Raw genomic sequence first — 20,629 nt, forward strand, 5'->3', positions numbered from 1 at the left:
CTGTTAACCCTTTATACCTTTAAGACACTGTTCTAAATTATTTTAAAATAAAAAGTTAAAAAGAAAAAGAAACTGTTCTGAAGAAATATGACATGATGCTGACAACTGTTTAATCTCAGTGGTGGATAACTAAGTATCTTACAGGGTGTTTTATGTCCTTTGTAGTTCGTTTGAAATACTTCTTACGCACATTTTTTAAATAAAGAGTTTAACTTGACCCTTTGGGTGGGAGGAGGCACTAAGGGTTGTTGGACCAAACTGCCCTGTGTCGTGACCTGCCTCCACCAGGGGACATGCCACTTTTGTCCACTCACCTGTGTTTGGTGCAGATGTCAGATACACATTTACAGCCACTCTCCCAAAACCCCACTGAAGTGGAAGGAAGAGTTTGGAGGGTTGGGTTTTTTTTTAAGATATAAATTGACAAGGACAAAGAAAATAGGAGAGGAGTCAACCACAGCGCACTGAGAGCTGGGAAAAGCTCTTTCCTTCCCCCAAACGGCAGCGAATCCAGTACTGAGAAAAGTGAAACTATATGGAGTGCTAAAAATAAGACAGGTGCAAAGTCTGTAAGGAGGAAGATGTGCCTAGGTCCTCACGCCCACTCAGGCAGAAAATTGGAGACATTCTCCACAGAGAAAAAACCAGGATCTCATGATTGAAGGATACCAGGTGTGACAGTGGGTGAGAGAGTCACACTGAAAGCCTGCAGGTTAAGTGCAAGTTTACACACTGAGTGTCAGACACCCCACTTCCCAGCTCTCCACCCCAACTCAGCCTCCATTATGCAGGTGGCCAGACATACATCCTCCAAGTTCAAGATTAGACACATTATCTCAGGGGAATCTAACCAATCCAAGAGAACACCACAGAGGGTTTACTACACCTTCACCACATACCTGCACACACCACATCAAACATACCCCCACACTAATACACACGTGTGCACAGACATTACGCACATAATAATTCATACACTACAGAGACACAAATACCTTACAATTCACTTGCCAACAGACACACCCCCCCACACGCACGTACGTATCACATGCACCCCCCACGCACAGACAGCACACCCACCCCCCACACTCACATGCACTGGCACTGACGTTACGCGCATGCAGAAAACGTGCATAGCCGCCATACATACCGGGCCCATGCACACATCACAAACACGACACAGATGCACACAGTAGATAGCCCTGCTCCATGAGGCCACTCTGTGACTGAGTGGCCCGGAGATCCACCCTGGACCTTGGTCTCTGAATGAGGCCTCTGAAGACCTCAGGAGACCTCACAGAGCCGGCTGCAGCCACGGCGCAATCTTATATGTAATCCCGCATTCATTCCCCTTAGTGAGTGTGGAGCAGGCCAAAGACAAAACCTGGTTTCTGCTCCAGGACCAGCCACTTACTAATCACGTGGCCTACATCTAACCACTTAACCACTCAGCCTCATCTTTCTCATCTGTAAAATGGGAACCTGGTGACGCCTTCCTGTTCCATGGGGTTACTGGGGAGGGAAAAGGAAATCATGCCCCTGGGTCTAGTGGGAGGCAGCACCTGCTTCTCATGGGCCAGACACTGGGCTGGTTCCCTGAGTGCTTCCAGGAGATGGGCTCTGAGCCAGACACTTTCCAGAAGCTTCTAGAACCTCCTAAGACCTTTTCAGGCTAAGCTTGATTTTTTCCCATTTCATTGAGGGAGAAAGTGAGGCTCAGGGAAATGATTTGCTTGTCAAAAATTTCATAGCTAGGAAGTGGTGGGGCCTGATTTGACCGGAGGTCTGGAGGTTCCAAACTCCATCTTTTTTTTTCCTTTGGGTGATGTCCCTGTAGACCCAAAAGCAGCAGAGAAAGACTCAACCCTCAGGCAGCTCATAGAGTAGTTGGGAAGATGAGCACGTAGGCAATGGAGAGGAAAAAGAGGAAGCGGAGGATGAGGGAAGGGAGGCAGGAGAAGGGGAAGGGGAGAAAACCCCAAGTCTGTGAGAGAAGTCCTGAATGAGAGGCCCAGGCAATAAATAACTGCTCAAAGCAGAGTGAGGCACAGGGATTCTGGAACATTCCAACCCCAAGTAGGGAAATGCATCCCCTCCCGAGGGGGAAGTCCAGGCAATGCGTGGCCATAAAGAACATTGAGGAGGTTCTTGTGGGAACAGGGGACCCCAGGCCAAATGCCTTCCCTCTGCAGAGCCTGAGGGTCACAGGGAGTTCCCCGCCCCCCGCCACCACAGTACTTCAGCTGGAAGGAGTGAGGGTTTGCACCATGGATTGCAGTGTTTATGGGCTTCTCGGAGCACGTGGGCATTTCATAAATGCGATTTGGTGGTGAAACCGCTGGCTGAGGGACGGGCTGTCCTCATCCCAGCTGTGCTGTGGCCCTGGGGGTCATTTTCTTGGAATGTGATGACCATGACCCTGGTCCACATGCACTGAGACCGCAGAGTCTGTATCCTCAGCACACGCTGTGTACTGCCCTGCGGCACCGGTGCCTTCCCTGATCGAACGGGTCTACCCACACGGTAAAGGGTAAAGGCCTGAGTGTCCAGCAACACCAGCCCCCACCCCGTTCAAATCTCGGCCATCCCTATGCCACGTACGTGGCTGCAGCAGAGCCCTCACGCTGTGATGTCAATGACGTCTGGGAGCAGATCCCTACGTTGTGTCCCATGGCTGCTGGCATCGTTGCCAGACACCAGGGCCACCCCCGCCTCAAACCTGAGGCCCCAAGTGGGGTGTCCTGAGGATACTCAGTAGTGCCAGTCCCAGCTCAGAAGGCCTTCATGTCTGCAGTATTATAAAGTACATATATTTGATCTTTGTCCCTGGTTCCTGGCACCGAACTCCTAAAACCCTTGGAATTTCCTGAGTAAGAGGAGCAGCTTCCATTATTCATAAAGAGCCCCTTTCAACCACACCTGAGTTCACGCTAATGAGGTGACTCTTGGTGGGTTCCTAGATAGCTTTAGGTCTAGGCCTGGTAGCCAAGAAAACCAACCACATGATTAGAAGGCTGGAAATTTCAGCCGCAACTTTGACCTCTGGGATAGGGAGAGGGGCTGGAGTTTGGGTTCAGTCCCTGATGGCCAATGGTTAAATCAGTCCTGCCCATGTAATGAAACTTCCATAAAAACCCAAGAGGATGGGGTTTGGAGAGCTGGGTTGGTGAACACACGGAGGTCCAGGGAGGGTGGCGCACCCAGAGAGGGCACGGAAGCTCGGCGCCCCTTCCCCTTCCCCCTCACCCCATGCATCTGTTCCTTCTGGCTGTTCTTGAGTTGTATCCTTTGTAACAAAACCGTAATGGTAAGTATAGTGCTGTGAGTCACTGTAGTGAGTTATTGAACTTAAGGGGATGTCCCAGGAACCCACGAATCTGTGCTCAGCAGCAGGGGAGAAGTGCAGGTAGCCTGGGGACCTCCTTTGCAGCTGGCATCGGAAGCCGGGGACGGCAGTCTTGTGGGACTGAGCCCTTAATTGCAGTGTATCCGCTAACTCCGGGCAGTTGGTATCAGAACTGAACTGGAGTGCTGAACCCCCAGTCGGTGTCAGAGAATTGGAGAATTGGTGTTGGAACCATGTATTTGGTGTTAGAAAGAAAAACAAAAACAAAAACACAACAGTGTCCATCTTTTCCACAAAGATAGCCCCTAGTGTGCTACCAGCGTAACTTTCAGCCCCTTCCAGAGAAAGAGACCCCAGGATTTCCAGGACAGGCCCCCTCGCATCGACATGGCACTTTACAGCCTACAAAGCTGTTCCTCTGTCTTGCCACATTTCTCATCCCCAAAGCCCCAGGAGGCAGATCTTAAAAGCAAAAAGGCATTCCTTCTGCTCGATATGCGTGTCTACTGCTTTGCTCTGCCAGGTCGTAGAGGATTAGGAGGTGGAAATGTTTGTGCTGGAAGATTCTCTTTTCCACCCCCATTTTACAGATAAGGAAACTGAGGCCCAGCGACTTGTGACTTGGCCAAGGTCCCCCAGCTCAGCAGGGCAGAGCTCCAGCTACCAGTTATCCAGAAACCAGCCCTGGTCACTTCCTGCTCTGGAGGAAGCCGCCCCCTGAGACCCGAGTCTCCATGAGTTGAGGGCCTTGCCCCAGAGGTGGTACCTGCCGCCTACAGATGCCTACAGATGCCAGAGAGGAAGTAAAAAAAGGAAGTAAGTGCTTCTCCTCCTCCTCCTCCACCAGAGCAGTCTTCCCCAGCACATGTTCAAGTCACAGAAATCTCTCGTTAAAATTTTACAGTCTAACCACTGAACATGCTACTTTGTCTCCATAATTTATACCTGACCTGGGTGTCTAGACATGACATCATAGTAAGGTATGCCTCGTTCTGCGGGAAGTTTACAATAACCAGAGCTCAGCATCGTTGTTACAACAGCCTCGCTCCGGCTGAGGGGAGCCCAGAACCAGAGCCCAGAAAAAAGGCTCGCAGACCTCAAAGGTGCCCTCTCCCCAGCAGAAATGACCCCATTTCCAGGAGAGAAACCAAAGGGCAGGTGACTTAGAAAGGTCACGTGGCTGGGAGCCGTCACACTGCCTTGAAGCGGAATCTGGCTACAAATATTCACTCCCTAAAGGGGAACAGCACCTCGGCGGGTGAGGTCACTCATGTGGCCCTTAGTCCAGGGTTCCCAGCACTGGCAGCCAGACCTGGGTCTCTGGATGCCCTCCCTCTGTCAGAGTCACTGGCAGCCAGGTGAACCCCACTTCTGCAGCCCCTGGTGCCCAGGAATCTGTGGGCCTAAATCTCATGCTATACTCAGACCCCAGTCATGTTTAAAACCAGCAGAGACTAAATCTCTCCTTCTCTCTCTCTCTCTCACACACACACACACAGGGATACAAGAGAGGTTTTAAGATCCATTTCAGTCCTAAGCCCTCAGATTCTAAAGGGGAAGACACCACCAGCAGTCGATGCAGACTTCCCACACCACCGCACTTGCTCCGGGCAAGGTGGGAGAACAGTAATAGTAGCAAGTCACTTATTAAGGGCCTGCTGTGCCACATCAGTGACTTCTTGTTCATCTCATTTGATGTGCAGTAGAATTAATCATTCTGCGAGTATCATTGTGCCCACTTTATAGACGAGGAAACTGAGGTTCAGAGAGAGGATGTGACTTGACCACAGAGCGAGCGTGTGGAGCCAGGATTTCAACTCTCAGTCTGTATTGAAGCCTGTGTTCTTTCCACTGTCCAAGCGAGTGAGGGATACAGAATCCTTCTGCAGGGATAGACCGGTCACTCCACTGTGCTGAGAATGTAAAGGACACACCAGCCCACCAAGTTAGATGCCCCATTTGGGAGCTCTAACTGGGACACTGGGACACCACTGGCAAAGCAGGACAATACCCTTCCTTTCCTCCGGGCTGTGTGGGAAGCCACTGCCCCCTGGTGCCCAGGGTGCCCTTGCCCGGGGCCAGCTGGCCTGGCTCACTCCACATTCTAGGGGGTCATGTACAGGCCCTCTGTGAGGTGAGACATTATTCTCCATTCTGCTTGTCCTATCTGTGAAATAACCAAGCTCTGTCCATGGGTTTCTGGTCACATGGGAAGGGGCAGGACGCCTGCTATCACTGCTGGGCGCTTCCTGAAGTCTGCAGCGGGGTGTAAGAGGCCTATGCACTGGCCAGGCCGCAAAGCCGGAGCTCTCCCCTCCCCTCCCTCAGCCTGGGGCCGGGAGCTGCAACTCTGCAAAGAAAACCTCCCAGGCTCCCAGTGGACCCCAAGCTGGCCTTGAGCAGTCAGTCACATGGCATTAGAAGAAAAGTGTTTAAATGGAGCCCGGAAGGCAAATCCTACTGAAACCCCGCCTGCTCATCAGGGTGCAGTTCATCCCCAGGTCTCCAGGGAGAACTGGGTAGGACGGCAAAGATGGAGGCCATGGTGGCCTGTCTGGCCTGGAAAACGATTGGGGAAACCGAGTCTGCTCAGCAAGAGAGAGGCCGAGACACTGTATGATGAGAGACTGGAAATAAACAGACACAGGCCCAGGGCGGGATTATTCAGATGAGATATTAAAGAAGCTGCCTCTCCAAGCCTATCTACCCAGGACATGAGGACCCAGGTACCACTGTGCGGGGCTGGGACCACAGCCTCTCCAGAAACAGATGGGCCTGGGTGGGCTCCCTAGTCTGTTCCTGTCCAAACCCCACTGTCAGCCTTGTGACATCACCTCCCAGTTGAGGGTGGGGGCAGGGAACCAGCTATCCTTCCATCAAAAAAAAAGGAAGTTTGGGGCTGGAAAAGCACCAGAAGCTTGGAGCAAGAGGTTCCTTGAGCTGAACCCCTCCAAACACCCATACACTCAGAATCGGCACTACATCTGCCCTTTGGTCCCAGGCTCTCTGCAGGTAGAAACGGTCCTCTGTGTCTGGTCCCAAGGGAGTTCCTCAGACAAGGGGAGAGGGCCCACGCCGTGGAACATCTAGGACCGTCCTGCCCAGCTCACTCTGCTGCGGTCACCTCTGGTCCACGGGAGCCCCCAAGTCCCCTTTACCCTTCCAACCCAGGTGCAGGCCACCCTCCCAGTCACCCAGCCCTGCCCCATCCGAGTAGCCGCCAGCCTGGCCTCAGTTTACAAGTGGGAGGCGGACACAGACCACCACTGGGTGGCGCTGCAGGAGACGTGGGAACATGAAGTCTCCTCTCAGGTCCTCTCATAGCTTACAATGAGAGGAGCCTGGGGTGGTGTGGGGACCCGCAGCCCTCGGACTTCCCCTAAGAGACCCTCCTCATCTCTGCCCTGCTGGAGCCTCTCGTGAGGGAGGATTAGAGTCCCACCCCCTCCCCAACTGCCTGCTATCTCTCTTCGGATCGCAAGAATGAACTGTCTTTGCCCTTCAGCTGACTTCCATTCTAACATCCTGATCCTTTTCTTTTCCTCGGCACATTGGATGATCTAGTGACCATTTCCTGAGCAGGGAGGGTGTTTGTGCTTCACTACAGCTTTGTGGAGTAGCAGGCTTGGCCTGTTTTATAGGCATGATAGTTAAAGATTCAAGTAACTTTCCAAGGGTCACCTGATGCCAAAATAAAGGAGAAGAACCAGGATTTGAACTCTGCCTATCTGCTTGATCACGAGTTCTGCGGCCTTTTGTATGGAGAATGACACAACAGGAAAGTGCCGAGTGGGGCTGCATCGTGCCTCCTTGGGGGACCCAGGGTGTCCCCTGAGGAGGTAGGAGGAGTGTGGCTTGGTGACATAGGGCCAGCATCTCCACCACCTCTTGCCATGAGGCATCACTCAAAATGCCCTCCTGCTCCAAGCTGACATCCCAGCTCCAGTGTGGCTGGTGAGGGTAATAGTCAGGCACCGAGAGCGCAGGCTCACCCAGCTCTGGCATGTGCTTTCCACAGGGCAGCTGACTCTGCGGCTGTGGGAGACTCAGCTCCCACCACCTCCTCACCAGGGAGGCCTGGTGGCCCTGCAGTGGAAGTTTCCAACCTTGTATCCTGTAAGCTGGGCCCTCTCTGCGCCACACTGAGATCAACTGTAAGAAAATGTCCTGCCCAGCCTTCAGAAGGACTGAACCCTTACCCACCTCCATCCTCTTTCTAGAAAAGACTGAGTTTAGGATCAGGACAGCAGCAGGCTTTAACAGAGACAGCCTGGTCCAGTGAGCCCACTTCTGCTTTTCATTCGTGGTCTGTCCTTGCCCTTTAAGAGGTCTGGACCCCTCTTCTGGGGAAGGAGAGGGTGGTTCCCGGCTGTGTCACTCCTGAAGATCATGGGTCACTGCAGGGCACCTCCCTGTCAGCCCCTCCTCAGCTCAGGCATGGGGCTCGTGATTTGCTTGACTCAGACTCATCCTGTAGACGCCTCTGCTCTCCAGGCCTCAGTGCATCCCAGTTCTAGAACTGTCATGATGGGTCCAGATTTCCCCCAACCCTCCCACGTGTCATCCGGGGCCGAGACAGACGTCCCCAGTAAGCAGTATGGGGAGCTGCTGATGATACTGCAGTCCTGGAGGTCCCAGGAAGGGAAGCAGAAATACCTAGAAGATGCAGTCATCAAGCAGAAAGTGTTCCAGGGATTGTGGGGGAGTGGTCCATCCATCTTCATCCACCATAACAGGCCGAGGATTTTGCTAAGCACAGGCTGGCCCCAAACCATCAACCCCATAGATCTCGAGGGTGGGGCTGGGCTGGACCAAAGGCCTCTGCCAGCCACTGGCTCTATTCAGCCTGGGACAGCAGAGCACAGATGAAACTTACAGCCGATGACATTGGCCAAGGCCCTTTCCCTCACCCAGGCATGGCGTGGGTGTGATGCGCTCACTGCCTGGGACCCCGGCCCCAGGCAGAAGGTTCTGTAAATGTTTCCCTGCAGTAGGGCGACTGGCCAACCTCTTCAGTGCATTGGCCCTGGCAACTCCCACAGCCACCCAAAGCCAAAATGTGTGACCTGGAGCCCCAGCGTGTGTGGACTTGGCCCCAGAGAAGAGCAGGAGGAGGAGGAAGAAAACCATCTCCTTGATCTGCTGAATTAGCTAACTACTCCTCTCTTCATGTTTTCTCCTCTTTTCCTAATACCACCCCGGACTTCTCCCCACGCACATGCATGTTCTAGACAGTCCTCCACTCCTTTCCTGAGTGTCCTGGAGAGAAGCTCACTGGCATTTAGCAGGTCACTTAGGGGGCGAATGTGCTCTCCCTGGAGCCTCAGAAGCTAATTAAGGGACCCAAGTACCCCCGCCAGAGGCTGCCTTGGCCCAGCCAAGCAGCGGGTGGAACACACGTCTCCTGCCCTTGGCCTAGCCCACCTTTCTCTCTCATGCACAGCTCCCCCACATCTCAGCCCAGCGTGTCTGCACCATTGCAGCCCCCCATCTCTAGGGTGGCCTGAACTCACCTCCCAAAGAGGTGGTTGATTAGAGCACGAGAGACTCACTTTGCCAGGCTCTGCCTGCCCTTCCCAGACCTCGGTGGAGGCCCCCATCTCCCTTCCTGCATTCAGCCCATTGGAGTGAGTGACAGGAGAGCCCTCTTTTACACCTGGACCCTCTAGAGCCCTGGAGAGACGCAGGATCCCTGTGGCCAACGGGAAGTGCCCAGGTTCCCCTGGGGGTCGTGTAATCTTGGCCCAGAAGAGTTTCAGAAAATTCATGCACTTAGCCATCATCTCCCACACCATCACTCTGGCCCCTGCCACTCCCTGTGAAATGCCCATGCGCAAAGCAGCAGCAGCTTAGGGAGCGCTGAGAGCCCTCTGGACGTGCAGACAGCCCGGCAGCCGAGCGCTGCGCCTGCGACTTGGGCCAGCCCCCGTGCAAGCGCTTTCCAGAAAAAGAAATGGCAAGTGACATCTGTGGATATTTACAGCCCCACACAGCATGACGGGAGGTGCCGAAAGATGTTTGCCTGACAACAAAACCCATCTCGGCGGCTGGAACCGCTCCACGCTGGGATGGGACATCAAAGGGCCCAGAATCTCATCAGTGAGGCCACGCTGTCTGAGAGCAAGAGCAGATGTTGAACAGAGCAGACCCTCAGCTCATGCTCCTCGTTGGGCCAGGGCCTGAGGTCTACCAGAGATGCCAGGAGAGAGACAGGTGTTAGAAGCACCCGAACAGTCAGGCCCTACGAAACGCCCTCTCCAGCTCAGCCAGCCAGCAAGAGGGCAGTGGGAACAGAACTTTCTTCTTTCCATCACTCGGCCTCCCGCTACCCCGTTGGCTCGAGCGGGGCTCACATAAATATCAACAGTTCTTTGCGCTTCAGTTACTCATCTATACAATGGGGGGAACTGTATATTCACCACCTGAACCTCGTATCTCACACCTGTAAAAACTGCCTTTGCAATCATTCATTCACTCAAAAAATGTGTTGGGTTCTAGCTCTTGGCCAGTGGCTGGTCATGTGATGAAAAGACTCTCTGGGCAGTAAGTAGGGCAGAGGCTGGACCTCGTAGGTTAGAGAAGACCCTGGAAGCAAGGAAGCCGAGCTGGGGAAGATGGGCCATTCTTCCAAGAAGCTTGGCCAAGAAAGGAAGCCCAAGGTGGGCTGGTAGCTAAAGGGTGATGCGGATTCAGTAGGATTGTTTCCCCTTTTTTGAGGGGGGGGGGAAGGGTAATTAGGTTATTTATTCATGTAGGTTTTTTTTTAATGGAGGTACTGGAGCTTGAACCCAGCCCTTGTGCATGCTAAGCATGCGCTGTACCACCTAGCTATACCCTCCTCGCCTATGATTGTTTTCTTAAAGAAGAGAGATGCTTGATGTGCTCATGTGCTGATGGGAAGAACCCAGTGGGTGAGAAAAGTGAAACCTACAGGAGCGAAAGGACGCCCAGTGGAGCGCAGACTGAGAGAGTGAGCTGAGCTGGATCCAGAGGGTCAGGTCTTGAGCTGGAGGAAGACCCCCCACCACCAATTCCTAGCTCCTGTGGGCCCCACAGCACCTCAAACATAACTTTAGCAAAGCCTATACTTCACAGTATTAGGGTTATCTGCTCACCCCTATGGCCCCCGGCAACCACCAGCGCACACACACACTCCATCTGAGAGCCCAAGCTTCTCTCTTCTTTCTTTTTTAAAAAATTTGTGGGGGGGGGGAGCAGGTAATTAGGTTTGTTTGTTTGTTCTGATGGGGGTACTGGAGATTGAACTTGGGACCTCGTGTATGCCAAGCATACTCTACCACTGAGCTACACCCTCCCCACCCCAAGGTCCCCTTTTCATCAATGGGACCCAAGCAGCTTGCACAGTGCCTGGAACCCCCAGGCTACTTTGACTAAATGGCTCTACTTGCTTGTCTCTCCCTTTAATGGCAGCCACGGAAGGCAAGTCTCAGAAACACCATCAGAGTCACTGAGTGCCGCTTCCCTAACATGCTGAGCTTTGCAGATTGGCCAGGAGGCTGCAGCCTCCTCCCCAGAGAACTCCTTCTGGCTTTGAACCCTCAGCCATTCAAAACACCAGCACACTCACACACAGAGCTCGAGCCAGGGGTGAAAAATCAGCATCGTCTTGGACTCAAATCAGTCAGTGCACTGCTTGGATGCACTAGCTAAGCCACCTCACCCCGGCCTGCCCTTGCCCATACGGGAGCCCAGAGGATTCATTTCCTGTTCCGGCCAGGACTCCAGCTCACACACACACACACAAACACACACACACACACACACACACACACAGAGGAAAAAGCCCCTAGTTGAATTAAACTTATCATCTCCTGATGAGTTTGTGGCAAACCTCCTCCATGACACTAAGGCAACATGAGAGCTGGCCTCTAAAATGCCAGGGACCAGGCCACATTAGGTACTACAGGAAGGAACCATCTGAGAGTCCGGCTGACCTGCCCCTTATGCTGGGACAGCTTTGTGTGGATTTTCCCAAGACCTGAAAGGTCCAGGGTAACTTAGAGTAAGGAGCATCAGATCAGAAGCAAGAGACCCAGGTTCCAGTTCTGCACTGGCCACTTCTCAGCAGGATGACTTTGGCCAAGTTCCTGGTTCCCAGGCAACTGTCTTCTTCATGTGTCCTCACATAGAAGAAGCTGTAAGGGAGCCCTCTGGGGTCTCTTTTAAAAGGTCATTAATCCCATTCATAAGGGCTCCACCCTCATGACCTAATTACCTCCCAAAGGCCCCCAATGCCATCACCTTGAGGAATAGGTTTCAACATGAAGTTTGGGGGACACAGTCTACAGCCGCATCTATACCATGGAAATAGAGAATAACGGGACTGAAAGCCCTTCTGAAAGTACCACTTTCAGAGGTGAGGAATACTGACGTGATTATATGATGTTGAAAAAGGTGAAGTGTGGAGATTCCTCAAAAGACTAGGAATAGACTTACCATATGACCCAGGAATCCCACTCCTGGGCTTGTATCCAGAAGGAAATCTACTTCAGGATGACACCTGCACCCCGATGTTCATAGCAGCACTATTAACAATAGCCAAAACATGGAAACAGCCTAAATGTCCATCAACAGGTGACTGGATAAAGAAGATGTGGTATATTTATAAAATGGAATACTACTCAGCTATAAAAACCGACAACATAATGCCATTTGCAGCAACATGGATGCTCCTGGAGAATGTCATTCTAAGTGAAGTAAGCCAGAAAGAGAAAGAAAAATACCATATGAGATCACTCATATGTGGAATCTAAAGACTCATGGACAGAGAATACAGACTTGTGGTTACCAGGGGGGTAGAGGGTGGGAAGGGATAGACTGGGATTTCAAAATTGTAGAATAGATAAACAAGATTACACTGTATAGCACAGGGAAATATACACAAAATGTTATGATAAATCACAGAGAAAAAAATGTGACAATGAGTGTGTATATGTCCATGAATGACTGAAAAATTGTGCTGAACACTGGAATTTGACACAACATTGTAAAATGATTATAAATCAATAAAAAATGTTAAAAAAAAAAAGAAAAAGGTGATGGTTAGAACTTTGCTACTGGCCAGTTGAACTCTCAGAGGGGGACATCTACTGATGGAATGTAGCTTAAGGAACTACTCTTAAAATTAGCTCTAGTGATGACATAATGATCCTACATCCCATGATTAATGCTGACTCCTTTGATCAGTACTGCCAGAAATCATGTTCCAGGTGCAGAGTCAGTCGACAGCCTTTACAGACCCTAACAAAGTACCAGGTACTGTGTCGGACACCACAATGGAAAATCAATGATGACAACACTCTCCCCTCCAGAATTTCTCAATCTGTCCATGGCAGTGTAATCAACAACACTTCTGGGGGTTACTTTGGCAGTATGGTTTAAAAACCTTGATGTGGTATATGCTGCTTGACCCAATAATTCTGAATAGGAATGTATCCTAAGAAAATCATTAAAGGTGTGGACAAAGATTTAACTAAAAAGATGTCCATGATGTTCCAGTGCCAGTAAGGATGGAGTAGCTTGTGTCAGACTAACTCCACTTTAGACAAAAATAACACACTCTAAATAAAAAATTTTAAACAACTGTTTGAAGGCACTACAGAGCAGCAAAAAGCCAGCAGAAACTGATGGGAATTCAACCCTTGCAAAAAGGGAATAGCACCAAGGGAATTCTATACACTACGTGGCTTTTCCCCTGAGGGCACACCCCAGTTCAGGCAGTGCAGGGTGGCCAGAACTCAAATCAAACACTGCAGTTGTTTAGTCTTAAGACTGCCAGAGGACCTGGAAACTGAGGGAAGAAATCTAATTGGGGGGGAACAACGGAGCAGACTCTATGTACAAACTACCCTAAAATCCTTGGCTGACCCCTGAACTATGCATGTGTAGGGGAGATTCCAGTGAGCAGAAAACAACAGTGGAAGGCTACAAAAGCTGAGCAGATATATCAGCTGCTGTCCAATAAAAGGGAGATGATTTAGGGCTTGTCTCTCCAAGTTAGGAGGCTTAGTTAACTTCTGAACCACAGAAAGGCTATGCTTTAGGTGTAAAAACTTTATCCCAGGTCTAAGAGATTCACATACTCACCCTAATAAAGTATAAAAGCCAAGCCTTCACAAATGTACCATGATTTAAGTGCTTGCTACAACAAAAATAAACACTCTTGCAAGAAATGTCTCTACAACATATCATTCAAAGCGGCCAGTATACAAGCAAACGTTATTAACATGGAATGTAGGAAGGAAGGGAGGAGGGAAGAAAGGGAGGAAGGAAGGAAGGAAGGAAGGAAGGAAGGAAGGAAGGAAGGAAGGAAGGAAGGAAGAAAGCAGGCAAGCAAATGCTGCCCAAGTCAAGAGAGAACTGTTAATACCAACAAACCATAAGCTGACCCAGATGTTGGAAATGTAAGACAAAGACCTAAAAACAGCTATTACATATAAATTCTTGGATGTAAAATAAATTATGGTCATAATGAGTGAACAGATGGGGAAATATTATCAGGGAAGTATAAGCAAAACACACACACACAAACACACACAAAGAAATTCTAGAACTGAAAAGTACAGTATCTGAAATGAAGTTTTCACTGGATGGCTTAACAGAAGATTGTAAAAGTCAGAAAAAAGAGTCAATGACCTTGAAGACAGAGCAATAGAATTTATCCAATCTAAAGAACAGAGGGAAAAAAACACAGGGCCTTAATGACAATTATCAAACAATCTAACATGTGTGCAAATGGAACCTCAAGAGGAGAGACTAAGGCAGAAAAAAAAAATCTGAAGAAATAATGGACAAAATTTTCCAAATTTGGTCAAAAACATTGACTTATAGATCCAAGATGCTCAAAGAACCTCAAGCAGGATTTTAAAAATCCCACCTGGTAACATCATGGTCAAACTGCTGAAAGGCAAGGAGAAAGAAAAACCTTGAAAACAACCAGAAGGTTAAAAAAGGAAACATTCTTAGTATGGAAACAACAATATGAAGACAGCAGACTTCTCATCTGAAATAATGGATGCAAAAAGACAATAGAAGAACCAAACTGTTTCAAGTACTGTAAGAAAAAATCACCAATCACAATTATAAACTCAATTAAAATATTCAAAAATTAATGCAAAATGAGGTATTGGAGATAATGTTGTTGTAAATGTAAATTAGTGCAGCCACTATGAAAACAGTTTTGCAGTCCCTCAGCAAGTTAAACAGAAAATTACCATATGACTCAGAAATCCCAATCCTAAGTATGTATCAAAAAGAATAGAAAACAGGTGTTCAAACAAAACTTGTACGTGAATGTGCATAGCAGCACTATTAGCAACAGCTGAAAGGTGGAAACAGCCCAAACGTCCATCAACTGATGAATGAATAAACAAAATGTAGTATAGCCATATAATGGAATATTATTCATTATTCAGATATGTGCCACAACTTGGATGAAGCTTCAAAACATTACACTGAGTAAAAGAAGCCAGACACAAAGGCCACATATTGTATGATTCCATTTATATGAAATATCCAGAATAGGCAAATCAATGGAGACAGAAAGCAGATCTGTGGTTGCCAAGGGCCAAGGGGAAGCAAGTATGAGGAATGACTGCTTAATGGGTATAGGGTTTCCCTTTGGGGTGATAAAAAATTCTAGAACTAGACAGTGTGATGATTGCAAAACATTGTGAATTTACTTAATACCACTGTATTATATACTTTAAAATGGCTGAAGCTGTAAATTTTATGTTATGTGTATTTTATGATAGATAGGGAAATATTACAGCAAAATAGATACTAAAAAATTTTTTTTGAGTTGAGAGAATTCACTGCACGCAGATCTACACTACAAGAAATATTGAAAGAATTTCTTGGGACTGAGGAAAAAACATTCCAGATGAAGGCACAGAGCTCCAGGGATAAATGAAGATCACCAGAAATGGTAACTATGGGGTAAAAAGAAGACTTTTTTTTTTTCCTTTCTTCACTTCTTAAATAGTAATCTGACTGTTTAATGCAGAAAGTATAATACTGAATTATAAAGTTGATAAGACATTAATATTTATAGCATATAAAAACAATAGTATAAAGGATCATGGAGATAGATAAATGAAATTGTGCAGTTAATTTTTTTTTCATTTTACAAGGAATAGTCCCATATTTACTCTAAGATTACTAAGATAAGTTAAGGATGTAGACTGTAATCCTTAGAAGGACTACTAAGAAATGATACAGAGAAGTAAAACTAAAAATCCAATAAAGGAAAATATGCAACTTCTTCTAGTCATGATAGACTAACTCATACTGAGGGTAGGCGTAGAAAATGCTATGAAATTTATGATACAAATGTTCACAGACATTGAACAATGTGGAGCAGCGATTCCTGAGAGAAGGAAAACAAACAAGGTGATTGCTGGAAGCACCTTCTGGACTGGAGCACATGATGGTGGCACTAAGCAGAACATGGTAATCTGTCTGAATTGAAGAGACAGAAATCAGAGTTCAGGGAAGCTGAGGCCAGTTTGGTGGGTGGAATACCAGAGGGAAGAGAATTACATGGAAAATTATTCATGGGGTCAAAACTACTTGAACTGTCTTCTGGTATGTGTAAATTAAATCTATGGAATGAGTTGTATGTAAATTACACCTTAATAAAATTGGTTTAAAATGTGTAAATAATTATTAAAATAAGAAACAGAAAACATGTGTGTCCCTATGTAGATGAAAGAAAGTGAATTTGTTATCAAAACCTTCCCCACAAAGAAAACTACAGATCCAGATGGTTTCACTGTGAATTCAAGGTTCAAATAAACGTTTAAGGGAAAAGTGATACAATGTTTTCGAAAAAAAAAAGTTTTCAGAAAACAGAGGAGGAATAAAAATCTCCCAATTCTTTTTATGAGAACAGCATAATCCTCATAACTAAAAACTGACAGATATTATAAGAAAAGATTACACATAAATATTAAATATAGAAATACAAAAAAGAATAATGTATCCAAATGGGATTTATCCCAGTAATAATAAGATTATTCCCAGGAACAAAAGGTTAGTTTAGTATCCCAAATCAATGCAATTTGCCACATTAACATAATAAAAGATAAAAATATAATCACTTCAATATAAATGCAGGAAAAAAAAAACATTTGAGAAGATCCAGCACCTATTCCTGATGAATACACTCAACAAACTTAGAAGCGACTGTCCTCATCTGATAAGTGACATATATTTTTAAAAATCTACTGCTAATCATATACTTTATCACATAATTAATTCTGAAATATTGAGAACTTCCCTCCTATGACCAGGAACAAGGCAGGTGAATCTGTTTTCATCACCTTTAATAAAAATTTCACTAGAAGTTCTAGCCAGTCCAACAGACAAGAAAGAGAAATAAAAGGCAAAATATTTGAAGGAAGAAGCAAGAATTTTTATTCACAGGAGACATGATAGTTTCTGTGAAAAATCCAAAAGAATCAATAAATAAGCTATAGAACTAACAAATGAACTTAGCATAGTTTTCAGGCACAAGGTCAATATTCAAAAGTCAAATGTATTTCTATATACTAGCAGCAAAATAATTAGAACATAAAAATCTTAAAAGCAATCCCATTTTTAAAAAGTACAAGATACTTAAAAATATATTTAATAAAAGACAAGCAAGTCCTCTACTCTGAAAACTACAAAATATTGCTGAGAAAAATTAAACCCCTATAAAAGCAGAGAGCTATACCATGTTCATGAATCAGAAGAGTCACTACTAAGATATCCTCAGATTGGTCGGCAAATTCATCATAATCTTAATCCCAATCTCAACAGACTTTTTTGTATACGTTGATAAGTGGATGTGAAAATTTTATGGAAATGCAAAGGAACTAGAGAGGTCAAAAGTCTTAAAAAGGAGGAAATTACAATTACATACCATTCCATTCTTCTTAGAACAGCTAAAATTAAAAAGACTAACAACACTAAATGTTGGCAAGAGTGTGGAACAATTGGAACATACTTTGCCTGCGGGCGTATAAAACATTAACACCGTCTTTGGAAAACAGTTTGCCTGTTTCTTATAAAATGAACAACTCAAAAACAGGCAAAAGTCTTGAGCAGACACTTCACGAAAGAAGATACAAGAATAGCTAGTAAGCGTATCGGCTAGGCAAACAAAAAGATGCTCAACATCATAAGCCAATGGAGAAGAGCAAATTAAAATCAAACTGAGAAAGCATTTCATACCCACTAGCATGGCTAAAATTAAAGGCTGACAACGTTGACACGAAACATGGATACAAAAAGGTGATGGCCCAACCTTTTAATGTCAGGCTAGAGCACTCTCTGATGAACCCACCTAAGGGTCACGTGACATCCTGGGAGAAGGTCATTTTGTTTATTTGCCATTTACTACATATTATAGCCCAGGTCCTGCAAAGGTGGATGTTAACCTGTACAAAACTGGTGAGACATAAATGTTTTCTGCTCAAAAGAGAGGAAAACCCCAAAGGTTTTGTTTTTATCATCCTATACGATCTAACTTAGTGATTTTATTTCAGGTATCTTATCTTATCTTATCTTATATTTTCATGTATTTCATATGTATAAAATATATTGCATACTATATATGTGTATATTCATACACACACACACACACACACACATATATGTATTAGTAAAGAATTAAGCTTACCCAAAGAGAGATTTGACCTTTGCACTTGGCTCCTGGAAGGTATCTCTAAGCTCTTAAAAGGACCTATCTGATAAGAGGGTCTTTGTTTACCTGGGAGCCTTGGGCCATGCCAAACAGTCTTGTTAACAATGTGCTTTATGGGGCATCCCTGGGTCATATGGTACCAGCTCACCCACCAGAGGGGCTAGAAACAGCTCAGCCTTGCGGGAAGCCGCCATGTACGAGCTCTGGTTCAGGGGAGCAACTGGAGGATGGTCTTGGGGACCCCAATCTGCAAACTCATCAGTTTCTCTAATTTCTTTTGAATCAGCTTTGCCATTTCGCAGGTCCCCTCAGTAAAGGAGCTCAATAAAACACATGCTACTTGGGTGAGAATTATGACTTCCACATTCTGAGACTTATACTCCATCCTGTGGTTCATTCATTTCTCTAATAAAGAGAATACGAAAAGAGATGAAAACATATACAATTTAGCACTGCGGTGTTTCCAAGAGAGGGAGGAAGGGGCCTCATTCAGGCAGGACTCAGTTACCCCTAGAAGAATCAGACAGTCCTGCAGGGTGGCGAGGGGAGTGGGGAGGCAGACATGAAGACACACAATTATAGTTGGTGGAGCCAACAGTGTTCATTTTACTGGTCATTGAAAAGCGCTGAGTCAGTCACTTAAGGGTCAATCAGTCACTTTCCTTGAAACTCCACCTTCCCCACCCCTCACAGAACCCAGACTACAGGTCTGTTCTGTTCCGTTGAAAGGACCAGAGGTCTCTCCCACGAGCGGTCCTCTCTCCCACGTGGAGGTCCTCTGAGGGCCTCCAACCTCAGTGAGGGACCCGGTGTGAGCTGTGGTCATTCAACACATAAACACAAGGTCCTGCCACCCACACCCTCACTTGGGGAAGCCTGGCCTCTCCTCACCCCCTCACACCTGGGCTCTCTTCTGTTTCTCCCCAAAGAAAGGCCCAGGCAGTCCTGTGCCCCTAAGTGTGGACCAGCCCCGGAGGCTGCCCACCTCCCCTCCCAGAATCAGATTCAAAAATCAGTAAAGGAGGTACCATTGGGCTTTTCCACATCCCAGCCCCTTTCTTCAGCTTAGCTTTGGGCCACAGGCTCATTGAAGCACTGTCATCATTATTATTACTGCTATTTCTGCTGTTACGCTATTATTTGTAATTCCAAGGCCTATAGGCAGTTTACAATAAAAGCATATAAATATAGTGCTTATATTCTAAATATACATACATATAACTAAAATCAGTAAGTTTGATAATTAAAAAAAGTAAGAGAATAATTTTGTCACAAAGTCAAGGTTGAGGAGAGCTACTGTTTCCAAATATAAATCTGACCCTTGAGTCTTCAGATTGCCCAGCTCTTCTGAGAACCAGGTGAGCTGCAAACCTGTTCGTTGGGCAGGACCCACTTTCCTGGACTTGAGGGCAGCGGTGACTGGCCCTGTCTCTGTCTCTGATTCCCACTTGGGTGATGCTGTCTGTTCCCCTCAGGCTCTGGAGCCAGACTGAGCCCGGGCCCCAGGGCTCTGGGTCCCTCCTGCAGGCCTCCCTTTGGGCACCAGCCTGGCAGAAGGGCTGAGGCAGCAGGGTGAAGCCGCCCACCAGGTCCGTCTGCCTTATCCTACAACAGTTGATCTCCAAGGCTCATGGGCCCTCCTGCACATTGGCTCGGAGCCCAAACACCCAGCTCTGCCTGCCCCAGTTCCTGGGTGAGTCAGGGCCAGAGCAAAAGAAACAGGCTGTAAATTGAAGCTCCTCCCCCAGGCCAGGGCTTCTGATTCTCCACACTCAGTCCAAGCCATGTACACAGAACCCCACCTCAGTGCCCACGGGCAGGGTGCCAGACTCACCCCAGATGGGCCAGTCCACAGCATTTGGCTCAGAGGTGCTCAGGGAAAAGAAGAAACTTGGAAGAGAGGAGAACCGCTCGCAGAAGGAGGGCAGGAGAGGGAGAAGCACCCAAAGCCTCAGAAGCCCAGCGCAGCCGGCGCCCGGCCCCCTGCGCCCTGGCAGACTCACCTTCGTCACAGTTGCTCCCGGTAAAGCCAGGGCAGCACCTCCACTCCAGCGCCGTCACCGTGCGGTAGGACACTCTGTACGTGGGTCTGATCAGAGTCCTGTAACTAACACAAGGGCAGCGTCAGGACAGTGTGAGCACCCACCCGCCCACCCCAGATCCCACTAATGCAGAGACCACCCAGCCCAGGCTCCCGGGAGCCCTCTAGGCAGTAGAGTCCACTGTCCCGGCTCTGTGCCCACTGGCTCTGCAGCCCTGGGTGAGCAACCACCCCTCTCTGTGTCAGGTGTGTTGTAAAGTCCCTTCCAGCTCTGCCTTCCCACAGTTCTCCAAGAGTGGCCACCTACGGTGGGGAAATGACTGCTAAGGACTGAATTATGTCTCCCCAGAATTCATATGTTGAAGCCCTAACCCCCCACAACACGACTGTATTTGAGCATAGGATCTTATGAGATAGTTAAGGTTATATGAGGTCATAAGGGTGGAGCCCTAATCTGATAAGACTGGTGCCCTTTTAAGAAGAGACAGAGATCTCTGTGCACTGAGGAAAGGCCACGTGAGGACACGGAGAG

The 20,629-nt window shown here is 47.5% G+C and overlaps 1 protein-coding gene across 1 annotated transcript in view; it reads right to left on the reverse strand.

Annotated features, from left to right (window-relative positions):
* COL26A1 (collagen type XXVI alpha 1 chain) overlaps positions 1-20,629 on the reverse strand; it is a 190,129-nt gene that overhangs the window by 66,316 nt on the left and 103,184 nt on the right. The window contains exon 5 of the mRNA XM_072943162.1: positions 20,060-20,157. Within this exon, the coding sequence (XP_072799263.1) occupies positions 20,060-20,157 (98 nt within the window). The remainder of the gene's footprint in view (positions 1-20,059; positions 20,158-20,629) is intronic.

The sequence above is a fragment of the Vicugna pacos genome, chromosome 18, assembly GCF_048564905.1.
Source record: "Vicugna pacos chromosome 18, VicPac4, whole genome shotgun sequence".
In the NCBI taxonomy this organism is placed as follows: Eukaryota; Metazoa; Chordata; class Mammalia; order Artiodactyla; family Camelidae; genus Vicugna; species Vicugna pacos.